The 12,903-nt window shown below is 47.4% G+C and overlaps 1 protein-coding gene and 1 long non-coding RNA gene across 2 annotated transcripts in view; one reads left to right on the forward strand and one right to left on the reverse strand.

Moving 5' to 3' along the window:
• LOC308463893 overlaps positions 1-6,630 on the forward strand; it is a 25,794-nt gene extending 19,164 nt beyond the window's left edge. Inside the window, exon 3 of the long non-coding RNA XR_013979795.1 lies at positions 3,186-6,630. This is a non-coding gene — a long non-coding RNA (uncharacterized lncRNA). The remainder of the gene's footprint in view (positions 1-3,185) is intronic.
• The window catches only part of LSM1 (LSM1 homolog, mRNA degradation associated), a 16,194-nt gene extending 3,890 nt beyond the window's left edge, over positions 1-12,304 (reverse strand). The window contains exons 1-2 of the mRNA XM_080982653.1: positions 12,073-12,304; positions 9,759-9,827 (exon numbers count right to left, since the gene is read on the reverse strand). Coding sequence (XP_080838779.1) covers positions 9,759-9,827; positions 12,073-12,289 — 286 coding nt within the window. The 5' untranslated portion in view covers positions 12,290-12,304. The remainder of the gene's footprint in view (positions 1-9,758; positions 9,828-12,072) is intronic.
• Between the last annotated feature and the right edge of the window lie 599 nt (positions 12,305-12,903).

Raw genomic sequence — 12,903 nt, forward strand, 5'->3', positions numbered from 1 at the left:
GAATGTGCAGCTACCAGCCTTCAATATGATTCAAGCTTCTAAGAACCATCTTCTCTCAAAACGCCCCTGCCCCCGGTGTGGAATGGCACTAGAACCAAAAGACATAACCCCCTCATTTTCTGACAGCAATTGTCAGCAGTCTTGTGAGTGCTCTGAGAGGGCCGTAGTTTGAATGCAGAAGGTTCCAGGTTCCACCCCTGTCCTCCCTCAGACATCCTCTAACTGGAAAGGCTCCTGCAAGGGACCACAGGATAGAGTACTGGGCAAGATGAGCCAAAGGCCAGACAATCAAGGAGTAATGCCATGTTGATATCCCAAGCACTAATCTCCTCAGAGTATTGCGGAAGAACACCTGATGATCTCCTTCTACCGGTCAACAATAGAAAGTGTCCTTTCATACTGCATCACGGTGTGGTATGCTGGTTTGACATCATCTCATAGGAAGTGCCTACAGAGGGTGTTGAATACAGCACAAGATATTATCGGCTGTCCCGTGAATCCACTGGATGAAATAGCGGAAGATCGTTGCCTCAGGAGAGAGGAAAATTCTCAGGGATGATTCACACCCTGGTCGGCACTTTCTTGATCTCCTGCCCTCAGGCAGAAGATATAGAAGCATGATTAGTCGCACCAACAGGGTAAAGAACAGCTTCTATCCATGGGCTGTTAGGCTGCTGAATGAAAAGATAACAACAGGGCAACTGACTTTCGGGTTTGGTGGGTGTGCGTCAGTAAACGAGGGGAATTAAGACTAAGAGAGCTGAGTGGGGGGGGTGCTCGTGTAATTTCACTGTATACAAGTTGTACAAGTGACAAAGTATTTCTAATTTCTAAATCACATTGGTGACTTTGAAGACAAAGTCCATGCAAGTCGGAAGCCAAATAAAATATATAGAGCCCTCCTAGATCACACCAAAGGCCTATCTCATCCAGGATCATGTTGACCAACAGATGCCTATGGACACTCTCTGTTCTTAATCAGTATGTGCCAAGACCCATCAATCTCAGTCATTTGTGAAGTTAACATCAACCCCATGAAGGAACCCCCATATGGTTCCCCAAAAGCTCTCAGGCCTGGTGACCTGAAGGAGATGGCTGTTTGCCTTCCGAGGTTACTTGACAACTTACAGGACAACCATAAGTAAAGGCCATCTTGCTTTGGACAGCTTCAAAACTGGGGTGGAAGCTATATGGGGTTTGAATTTTACTGTCACTACGTGTGTGTTGGCGAGCGAACATACTGAAGTGCTGTTGGCTTCACCTATGTATGTGGCACTTTGCAAAGAACAGGTACGGCAGGTCCTTGCCCCAATCAAAGCAGATGCAGATCAGCTGCAGAAGGGGAAGGAAATTAAGCGAGAGGTAACACTACAAAGGGACGCGGGTGGCGCTGTGGGTTAAACCACAGAGCCTAGGACTTGCCGATCAGAAGGTCAGAGGTTCGAATCCCCGAGATGGGGTGAGCTCCCGTTGCTCAGTCCCTGCTCCTGCCAACCTAGCAGTTCGAAAGCACCTCAAAGTGCAAGTAGATAAATAGGTACCGCTCCGGTGGGAAGTTAAACGGCGTTTCCGTGCGCTGCTCTGGTTCTCCAGAAGCGGCTTAGTCATGCTGGCCACATGACCCGGAAGCTGTACGCCAGCTCCCTCAGTCAATAAAGCGAGATGAGCGCCGCAACCCCAGAGTCGGTTACGACTGGACCTAATGGTTGTTGTTGTTTAGTCGTTTAGTCTTGTCCGACTCTTCGTGACCCCATGGACCAGAGCACGCCAGGCACTCCTGTCTTCCACTGCCTCCCGCTGGTAGCTTCAAGAACTACCAAGAACATTAGGGGTTCCATTAGGAACCCCTAATGGTTAGGGGTCCCTTTACCTTTACCATTCTACAGCCTTGTCCAAATCCATTTTTTTCTTTCTTTTTGGTTTCTTCATTCTTTAATGAGACTTGCATATACAAATATATATATGTATATATGGATAGATAGATAAGATAGACAGATGATAGATAGATAATAATTAAAATTTAAAAACAGTCGTAAAAGCAAGATGAATAAAAATGCACAGACAGAATAACAATGTCCAGCTCTTCAAGGGAAAAATGCAAGTAAGCCAGGCAGCCACAATCTTCTTCGGAAGGCCCTATTATATTCCATAGTCATGAACAACATTGCTTATTCTAGAGCAATGGCCTAGATGGTGGTTGTTTTTTAATGATCAGGGAGGGGAAGGGGGGAGTGTGTAGAGAAGAGAACTATTTCAGTCCTGTGGCTCTAATGTCACAACTGGCAACAGTAATTTTTTTTTAAAGAACCAAAAATCACGAGGACCTATTAGGCAGCTTTCAAGAGGTTTTAGCCGGCCAGAAAGTACATCCTGACACTATCTCCAGTGTTTACAAGGGCTTTTAAAAATTACTGAGCAATGTTCTTATGCGCTGCATATGACTAAAAACCCAACTATTTGCCAAGCAAGGCCTTAATTATAAACTAGTTTATCTTGAAGAAAGCCAGGAGCTCCCAGCGTGTAAAGTGAAGTGGAAGATTATTCAGATAAGAACGTTGACTGCTGGTTCCTGGCTACAGGCACGCAGGCACTCATTCTGAAGACTTAGGGCACCCTCTAGATCAGGGACAGAGGACCTGTGGTCCTGCGGATGATGTTGGACTACAACTCCCATCAGCCACAACCAGCAAGACGACAGTGCTCAGGGATGATGGGAGTTGTATTCTAGAGCACCACAGATCCCTCATCTGTGTGTAGATACTCAGATTTCAAGATGTTCCTGGCCTGAGATTATTTCGAGGACTATGTCACAGCCCTGCTGCTGTGGGCAGAAATCAGTAGTCCAGCTCCTGAATTTATTTCTTTTCATAGGAATAAAAGAGGAGCCTGCTGAATGTTTTTGTGCACTATTTAATGCTAGTCCTACTCAGAGGAGACCCAGTGGAGTTAATGGATATGACTAACTGAAGTTCATTAAGTTCATTAATTGGTGTACTCTAGAGTAGGCCTTAGCTGAATGCAACCTTTGGTTTTAACAGTTAAAACATTTTGGCATATATTTTGTCCCAGGAACAAAGCAAAACAAACCCCACACGCTCCCCTTAGAAAAGGCAAGGTTTTATACAGAATTTCCTAGGGAAATTGTCATACATCTGTATTGTAATATTTGGATTTTTGCATATTAGGATTTTCCAGCAATGTGGCAGGTCTTCAAGTAATGAAGGGGCACGGAGCAATAGCCAGCAGCAGAGAAATTAGGTAAGTCAATGACAGAGGACGCTTGTGCTCATGTCTGTGCCTTGGACAAAGCTTCATCTGGCACACAGTTGCCCATAGATTTCAAAACTTTTCTGAAAAACTAGAGGCTGCATTGGAACTGACAGCTGATCTTCAGGAAGCCATAGCTCTCCAGGGTCTATGGATTATTTCCCAACTCTTCCTGGAGATGCCAATTATTGAATCTGGAAGCTTTTATGTTCAAAGTACGCACTCAGCCTACACACTGAGCTACAGCCCTTCGTCAAAATTAAAAACTTTCAGGATGTTATTCATGTCAGGACAGAATGGGAAAGCATTAAACCCTTGTTCCCTGAGAAGGAGGGTGGCTGGACATCACGAGGCAGTCCATTTCAACTGGATCTCCTTCACATAGAAGGTCTGTAGCTCAGTGGCCAAGTACATGGATACCTGCAGAGGTCCCAGGTTCAATATTCCTGGTATAAGTCCCAGGCAGAGCTGAAAAAGTTCTGGAGAGTTGCTGACAGTCAGACAGTGAGTAATCTTCAGCCTTTCCCAGGACCTATCTATAGCCCAACATAGACATGGAAGTGTCATTTCTTACTTCTTTTGCCATATATTTGTGTTGTGAGAATGCTGCTCTTATGACCCACCTTAGGTCAATCTGAGACACAATATTGAGTTCCCTGGACCCACTAGTTGAAATATGAACACCGTATTTACAATGGTGTGAATATTAAGCAAAATGGACCAAATCTTCGGACTTGGGAGTTTTAAAGCCAGATATCATAATCCCAGTTTTGCTCTTCATAGTGTAGACAGAAAACAGCCGTATGCAAATTCTAATACAGTGGTAGCTCGGGATACATATGCTTCAGGTTACATACGCTTCAGTTTACAGACTCCGCTAACCCATAAATATTACCTTGGGTTAAGAACTTTGCTTCAGGGTGAGAACAGAAATCATGCTCTGGCGGTGCGACGGCAGCGGGAGGCTCCATTAGCTAAAGTGGTGCTTCAGGTTAAGAACAGTTTCAGGTTAAGAACGGACCTCCGGAATGAATTAAGTACCTAACCCGAAGTACCACTGTACCCTCAAAGGAGCAAATTCAATGACCAAGATGCAGCAGAGACCTTAACCAAAGCTGGCATCTATTATGGCTTTGCATTAGTTCAATGATACAAGCTTCTTTAACAAAGAAAGAGAACCTGTATTGTGAAATGATAAATATAAAGATGGCACAAACCTTGAGATTTTTCCTGCCAAAACTCTATTAATCACCACAACACCACTCATTCGCCTTCAATTTCTGATCAAAATCAAGTTGGCTGGTTTTGTGAAGTCCACCATAGTCCATGACTTTGATTTCTATTTTTGCAGGGACATCCAATGGCTTTCTTGAAGTCATGACGCCACCCCCATGTCCTTATACGCAAAAACTGTTCTTCAAATTCCTTAGCTAAGTGTTGTTTCACATAACCCAACAAGACAACCAAAGGATTCACTGGCACAATATGACACATGATGTCTCTTATTAGTTCTATTACATTTGCACATGGTAATCTGATTTTATAGCATGACGAGCAAGGCTGCATGAAGCCAGCATTAAGACAACACATTAAGACTAAACCCTTCCAGTTTAGTACTGAGGGATTCTATTCTATTATCTTTACTGTTAATATCATCAATCAAATGCAATCAAAAGGGGGCATTTCACATTTGAAACTATAAAAAGGAGTTATTCAACATTCTGTGATGTATTGCTCCTTACTTTTTACACCAGTGCTGCCAATGCCCTGCTCTCATTTTGTCTCCTATTAAACATCAACAGAGGCAATTCAAGAAAGCTAGTTGCTAAGGCATATAATAAATTGTCCTTAGAAACGCCTTAGTGTAATTGTTTTAACGTCATACAATAATTCAAAAATCATGGATGTATTGCAAGTCTATTTTTATATATTTATTCAATTTATTCAATTTGTATCCCACCCTTCCTGTAGCTGATCTAAGTAGTTCCTAGTTTATAAGTAACTGAGAAGATTGTGGAGGATCCATCCTAATAGGAATTTCCCTGTAAATTAGTTTCCACTAGGCACATTCTGTTCAAACTTTGTTCATTCAAAAAACCCAATTTCTAAATTGCAGTGCTGGTCTAAAGTTTGTATTTTGAACTGAGCAGTACAATGTGGAAGAGAGGTTCTAAAAAACCAACAAGAATGAGTAATAATAATGATTTCTTCATCAACCTAATGGCTCTTGTTCAGTAGGAATTCAATGCGTTCTTAGCGAGAAATCTAATTTTCTGGCCCAGAGGAAAGAAGATGGGGACACAACAGGGTACAGAAAGGGTCCTGCGAGTTGTTAAGGAGACCCCTATTCACCCCTCACAGAACTACAATAACCAGTTCCTTGGGAAGAGGGATTGACTACTAAACCACTCTGAGAATCGTTGCCAAGTGATGGGAACAGCTCTATGCACTGTTAGCAAACTACAGTTCCCAGAATTCTTTGGGGGAAGCTATGACTTTAAAGCAGTATCATAGGGCTTTATAAATGTATGCTGTGAATGTGGCCGTAATATGCCTCTAAACACCAATAACCGGAGGCACTCCGTGAGAAAGAGCTATTGCCTTCAAGCAGAGCTTCTGGGCTTTGTGGAAGCATCAGACTGGCCATCATAGGAACAGGACGCTGGATGAGGTTCTCATATGGCTGATCCAGCAAGACTCTTCTTACCTCACCTTTCCTTCGTAGAAAGGAAGCGGGCATAATATTATTTTACCGCCATGAGGGCTGGCCTAGGTTAGGAAGATGGAGCTGGACTTGCTCAAGGACAACCAGCCGCCTTTGTAGCAGAGCAGGGATTTAAAGTCAAGTCCCCGAACCCAACATCCGTTGTGCTGGCTCTCAAAATGCAACTTTCACCCTTACAGGGAAGGAAGGCCTGCAGCCGAGTTTCTGAAGAGAGCTAGAGGAGGATTGCATCTTAACTGCATTGTGTCAAGCTTTTAGAAGGGCACAACGCTAGTCCTGCTCAGAGCAGACCCAATGATTTGGTCTGTTAGCTTAAATGGAGCGACTCTGAGAAAAACTCAGTTGGATGGAGCTTCATGGTTCCACTTCTTAAAAGGCCTACCCAGATATCTTAGGGCTGCCTAGTACAGTCATGCCTCATGTTACGTTTGCTTCAGGTTGAGCATTTTCAGGATGAATCCTGCGGTGACCTGGAAGTAACAGAATGGGTTACTTCCGGGTTTCGCTGCTCGCGCATGCGCAGACACGCAAAATGACGTCACACGCATGCGCAGAAGCAGCGAATCACGACCCACACACACGCAGACACGGGTTGCGTTCTATTCAGGTTGCGATCCCGTTCGCAGACAGAGGTACCACTGTACAAGGATTTCATCTAAAAAAGAGACTCCTGTTTTCCCCTGTTTTTTTCTTGAGTCAAAAGCTCCTTTTTAAGCATAAGGCTCCCTCTAGTGGTGCAGGCTGACAGAGATCTCCATGGCTGTGGCACTTTTGTCCCCGGGTTCCAGTGTGGCATAGTGGCTCAAGTTTCAGACTAGGAGCTGGGAGACCAAGGTTCAAATTCCTCCCTCAGCCAGGTCACCTGCAGCCAGCCAGAGCCTCTCAGCCTGACCTACCTCACAGGGTTGTTGCAGGGATTAAATGAGGGGTTAACCACACATGTCTTGCGGAAAAAGTTGGGATAAATCAGTAAGTGCAATGAAAATCTAATACAGTGGTACCTCTGGTTGCGAACGGGATCCGTTCCAGAGGCCCGTTCGCAACCTGAAAAGAACACAACCCACGTCTGCGCACGCGCAGGTTGCGATTTGCCACTTCTGCACATGTGCGTGATATCATTTTGCGCGTCTGCGCATGCGGCGAAACCCGGAAGTAACCCATTCCGTTACTTCCGGGTCGCCGCGGGACTCAACCTGAAAACACACAACCTGAAGCAAACGTAACACGAGGTATGACTGTAAAATAAACACAAGGTGGGAGCTGCCTTGCAACAAGTCAGACTACAGGTCCGCCTCATTTCTGACTGGAACCAGCGCTCCAGGATTTCACACAGCCATCTTCCATAACGCTTGATCCCTCTAACTAGAAGAGTTTCAACCTGGGACATTCTTCATGCAAGCAGACTGCCCACCACGGAATTCTAGCTGATCCCTAAACATCCTGCTAAGCTTCAGAGGCAGTTTAGGCACCTCCAGCTCCTTGCACAGCCCTTGTGTTCTGAGTAGCTGTCAGGGCCTCAACACCTCAGCTGGACCCACCAGCACCAATGTCTGTTGTGGGCTTTTCTTGGCTTCAGGCTTTCCTGGAAGCAGCAACAAGCCGCTGTCATTTTAAATCCCCCATAATGCCCCAGGGCACTTAATGCAGCACTGTAGGACATTTAAGATGGCAGCTTCATGCATCCCTGCCACTGGCACCACATAAGATCACTTCCTGGGAAGGGGGGCAGGCTATTGGAAAACAAAACCCTGTGTTTTTGTTGTTGTTTAGTCGTGTCCGACTCTTCGTGACCCCATGGACCAGAGCACGCCAGGCCCTCCTGTCTTCCACTGAAACCCTGTTTAACCTTGCATAAAAAATCCTGTTTAACCTTGTAGCCAGCCTTGGGAAGATCTGATCTCTGCTGAAGGCGCCACATGAGGTTCAAGGATTCTCTGACGCTAATCTGATCGGGGGGGTGGGGGTGGAGAGACGCTCTCCCAGGCCTCATGCAGTGTTTAGAAAGCAGAAAGCTGGCTTTTTCTTTCCGAAAAGAATGCATACACATACAAGCAGCACCAGGCTTCATATTGATCATAATTAGCTGAGGGAGGACAAACACACAGAGAGCTCAGGCAAAACAGCAGCTGCTCAGTCTGACCTCCAACTCCATCACGACTGTGCAAGTGCAGATCTCAGTGTGTGGGCATGCTTTTAAGACAGGGGTGGGGAACCTCAGGTCCAGGGGCCAAAGGTGGCCCTCCAGACCTTTATAGTTGGCCCTTGGGATTTTCCCCAGGCCACACGCCTCCCCAGTCTTACCCTACACCTTCCCTGAATGCTTTTAATGATTAGAATATGTCCTCAAACCATGAGAATGCCTCTTTGCCTGGATGGCAAAAGGAGAGATGTGGGAGCCTGGGGGGAAGAAGCGTGTAGAAACCTGACTTTTGCGGGGCTAAAATTCAGCCTATTGCTCAAAGCCATATCCACTATTATGACCACTTCTCCCTCTGGCCACACCAGCAGGTGGCCCCTGGAAGGTTCCCCAGCGCCCTGCTCCTAGATCAGAGTCCGATCTGCCATCTTTATTTAGCACTTCCTGGAGACTCCGCAAAACTTCTTACACAAATGATGAAAGTAATGTGTCATGAGAAGAGAGTGAAAAAGCAATGGCTTCCAAAGCAGAGTCATCACCACACCTGCCACCTGGTCAAAACCCTCCAATACTTTCTAACATTCCATGAGCTGCCCTACAAAAGATCAAACAAACCACATTCCATTTTGCTAAAGTTTAGTTTGTTTTCCAGCTGCTCTCATCTCGTGCCTTGGTAGTTTGGTGAGTGTTTGGGGTGCAATAGTCAAGAAAACCATGGCTTCAGATTGTTGGCAGTAAACAAACCCCAGTTAAGCTAGGTTCACATCTAGAACACAAAGCTGTGATTTAATAAACTGTAGTTTAATAAGCAGAAATTTACTGCTATTTGTGAACTAGACTAGGCAGGGGACCTTCTCGGTAGTGGCGCCCTCCCTGTGGAACACCCTCCCATTAGATGTCAAGGAAATAAACAACTATCTGACTTTTAGAAGACATCTGAAGGCAACCATGTTTAGGAAAAATTTTAATGTCTAATGTTTTACAATTTTTAATGTGCTGTAAGCTGTCCAGAGTGGCTAAGGAAACCCAGCCAGAAGGGTGGGGTATAAATAATAATCATCACCATCATCTTATTATGCTTAATGTTAACACTAAGGTAAGAGATTACTTTGACCTTATGTGACAATGGGAAATGGGGCTGAGGAAAGAATGGAGTTTTCCCAAGTCAAACCTGATGCGTTCATGGAAAGGATGAGAGTCTGATCAGGGACCTCTTTATTTGTATCTCAAGTCTTCACAACTATTCCATAACCACTCCCTTTGGGGACAGCAACTGCTGCAGTCCCCACTCAGCCATGAAGTTCACTGGGTGACCTTGGGCCCCTCACCATCTCTTATCCTAACCTACCTCACAGGGTTGCTTTGAGGGTGAAATGGGGAGGGGGGAGATCAATGCACGGCAACTTGAGTTCCTTGGAAGCAAAAGGTGACACATACATGCAATAAATAAATAAATAAATAAATAAATAAATAAATAAATAAATAAAGTCAAGTAAATTAGAATGCAAAGTTCTCCCTTCACACACATGCATATTCCATTGCTGGATTCCTGATCATGGTCAAATACAGCCCACACAAAGCAGAATGAAACAGGCTAGCACCCAAAAGGTTAAGTTTACGTTGGCATACCAAACTGATCGATGCTGCGTAAATATCCAATCAGCGTCCGACCGTCCCGGAGGAGGACCAAGTGTTTCTCTGGGAGAAAATAAAAAGGGAAAGCTTCATTAGTGAACATAAGAATGTAAGAGGTTGCTGGATCAGGCCAAGGGCCCATCTAGTCCAGCATCTTGTTCTTACAGTGGCCAGTGAGATGCCTGTGGGAAATCAGCAATCAGAACACAAGCCCTCCCCCCCCCCCATAAAAGGTAAAGAGACCCCTGACCATTAGGTCCAGTCATGGACGATCCTGGGGTTGCTGCGATCATCTCACTTTATTGGCCGAGGGAGCCGGCGTGCAGCTTCCAGGTCATGTGGCCGGCATGACTAAGCCGCTTCTGGTGAACCAGAGCAGCGCATGGAAATGCCGTTTACCTTCCCGCCGGAGCGGTACCTATTTATCTACTTGCACTTTGATGTGCTTTTGAACTGCTAGGTTGGCAGGAGCAGGGACCGAGCAACAGGAGCTCACCCTGTCACGGGGATTCGAACCGCCAACCTTCTGATTGGCAAGCTTAGATGCTCAGTGGTTTAGACCACAGCGCCATCCTCCCATAGTTTCCAGCAATTAGTAATTGGAAGCATTAATGCCTCCAACTGTGGAGGCAGTAGCCACTGATAGCCCTCACTTCCAAGAATCTGTCTAACCGTCTTTTAAAGCCATCCTATTTGGTGGACATCACTGCCTCCAGTGGGAGCAAGTTCCATAGTCTGACTATAAACTGTGAGAAAAAGAAGAACCCACAAGTTCAGCTTTGCAGTAGAAGCAAGTTAGTGGCGGCCAGTGTCACCCACTCTGCCAACTAAAGGTTTGCTTATTAGATCACTGAAGTTTTTCCCACGGAAAATGCTGAAATGCCCGTTGTTGGGGAACATAGGTGGGAGAGCCATATGCCCTGCTTTGGGCTTCCTAAAGATCTCCAGTTGGCTATGGGGAAAACCAGGTGTTGGGCTGGAAGTGTGATCCAATAGGGCAGGGTTATGGAAGCTGTGGCCCTACAGATGTGGCCGGACTGCAGCTCCCATCGGCCATGCTGGCTGCAGCTGATAGGAATTGGGAGTCTAGCAACTTCTGGAGGGCCACAGCCTCCCCATCCTTGCAGAACTGATGCATAATGGGGCAGGGGGAGAATTGTGGATCAGTTGACAGAAACGCTGCTTTGACTATAAGGCAGCTTCCTATGTTTGGGGGAATGGGCTGATCCAAAGGAATCCCCCCAGCATCTCTACATAGGGCTTTGAATGTTCCCAGCCTGGAAGCCTGAGAGCGGCTGCCAGCCAGTGTTGCCAACACTAACCCAACGTGGTTGGGGAGGCTGCGTGCGTACTATACCACTGGTCTTTGGCTTGGTGAGTCACGGACTGATCTGAGGTACCACCTGACCAGCGGAGGAATGACTGCTGGGAGGAGTGCAGAGAGAAGCGCCATGGTACCCGTTGCAGCAGCAAAGTGGGATGCCTTCAACTGCCGCACCTGAAACAAAACGTCTTTGCAGCCACAGCAGGCGCTGTAACTCTCCAATGGTTTGACTTCACCCCCAGAGGCACACTCCTCCGTTGTCTCCTGAGACAGACCGATGCCAACCACCCATGGGGTTTGAAACGGGACCCCAAACACGCGTTTGCAGTTACAGTGGTACCTCGGGTTAAGTACTTAATTCATTCCAGAGGTCCATTCTTAACCTGAAACTGTTCTTAACCTGAAGCACCACTTTAGCTAATGGGGCCTCCTGCTGCCGCCGCGCTGCCAGAGCATGATTTCTGTTCTTATCCTGAAGCAAAGTTCTTAACCTAAAGCACTATTTCTGGGTTAGCGGAGTCTGTAACCTACAGCGTCTGTAACCCAAGGTACCACTGTAAACGAAACAGTGTCTGAAAAGGCTACTGCCTTATACCTCTGTATTGCATTCTTTCCCTCAAAGAATCCTGGGCGCTGTAGTTTGCCCCCTCACCTAATTACAGCGCCCAGCGACCCTTAGCGAACTACAGTACCCAGAATTCTTCGAGGCATCAGGAGCTGTGCTCCGAAGGTGCAGCGTGCGCGCAAAGATGTATTAGGCAGCCTCTATGTTGCTTCCAAGCTGCGAATGGGGGGGGGGGGGCTTGAGAAAGGAAAAAGGGGTCGCGAAGGGGAAAGGGGGCATAACGAAAGCGGAAAGCCAGGAGGGAAGAGGAGGCGGCGGGGGGAAGGAAAGGAAAGGGCGGCGCTTGGCACGGCTTCCCAAGGAGGAGCCGCCGAGCGCCGGTCTCGGGTGGAGGAAAGGCGCCCAGGCGCTGTACTCACTGTCGATGTCCTGGATGAGGCTGGCGGTGCCCGGCATGTAGTTCATCTTCCCCGCAGACGCCGCGGATGCTCCGCCGCCGCCACCGCCGCCCGCAGCATCTGCCTTGGGAGAAGCGGAACCTCCCCGCGCCCTGTCCCCGCCCGGGCCGGAAGCGCCTGCTCCGGCGGGGCGGGGAGAGACGAGGAGGAGGCGGCTCTCGCCGGAGGGCGGCTGCATGCTGGCGGGAGAGGCTTGGCCGAGGCCGGGCCCAGGCTTAAGTAAGGCCCCGCTGGAGCGCGGTCGGAGCCGCGGAAGCCTCCGCCTGCGGGATGCGGCGCGCACGCAGCCGAGGGGAGAGGAAGCGGGTCGCTGGCAACCCTTGCAATGGCTTAGTTGCTCCTCCCGAAGCGGCAGCCCCGAGTCTATGCGGGCTTACTCAGAAGGAAGCCTCCCCTGGCACACTCGCATATATACGGAGAGGGTCGCCGGTTCTCCCATCGTGGTCTAGCCTAACCCAGCGGGGGCTTCCTTTTGAGCAAGCACGGGTGTATTTACAGTACACACAGAGAGAGCCGGTGCAAGGCTGTTTTGCGCCCAAGGCAAGGCTAACTGCTCGCACCCCCTCATACTGGTAGCCTCAGTTTTCAAAAACAGATGTCTTGTAGGAGAAATGAAAATATTATCAGAAAGTTGTAACAAAACCTAATTTGTATAAAGCTGGCTCTCAAATGTCAGTACTGCACCCTAGGCGGCTGCTCTGCAACAAAAATAAAATCAGTTTAAAACTATGCAGTCACAGGTGTCTGTTGCTGGACTCGTCTTACCAGCGCCAGCCAGCCCTGTCTGTGAAT

The sequence above is a fragment of the Podarcis pityusensis genome, assembly GCF_964106645.2.
Source record: "Podarcis pityusensis genome assembly, chromosome: 15".
Lineage (NCBI taxonomy): Eukaryota > Metazoa > Chordata > Lepidosauria > Squamata > Lacertidae > Podarcis > Podarcis pityusensis.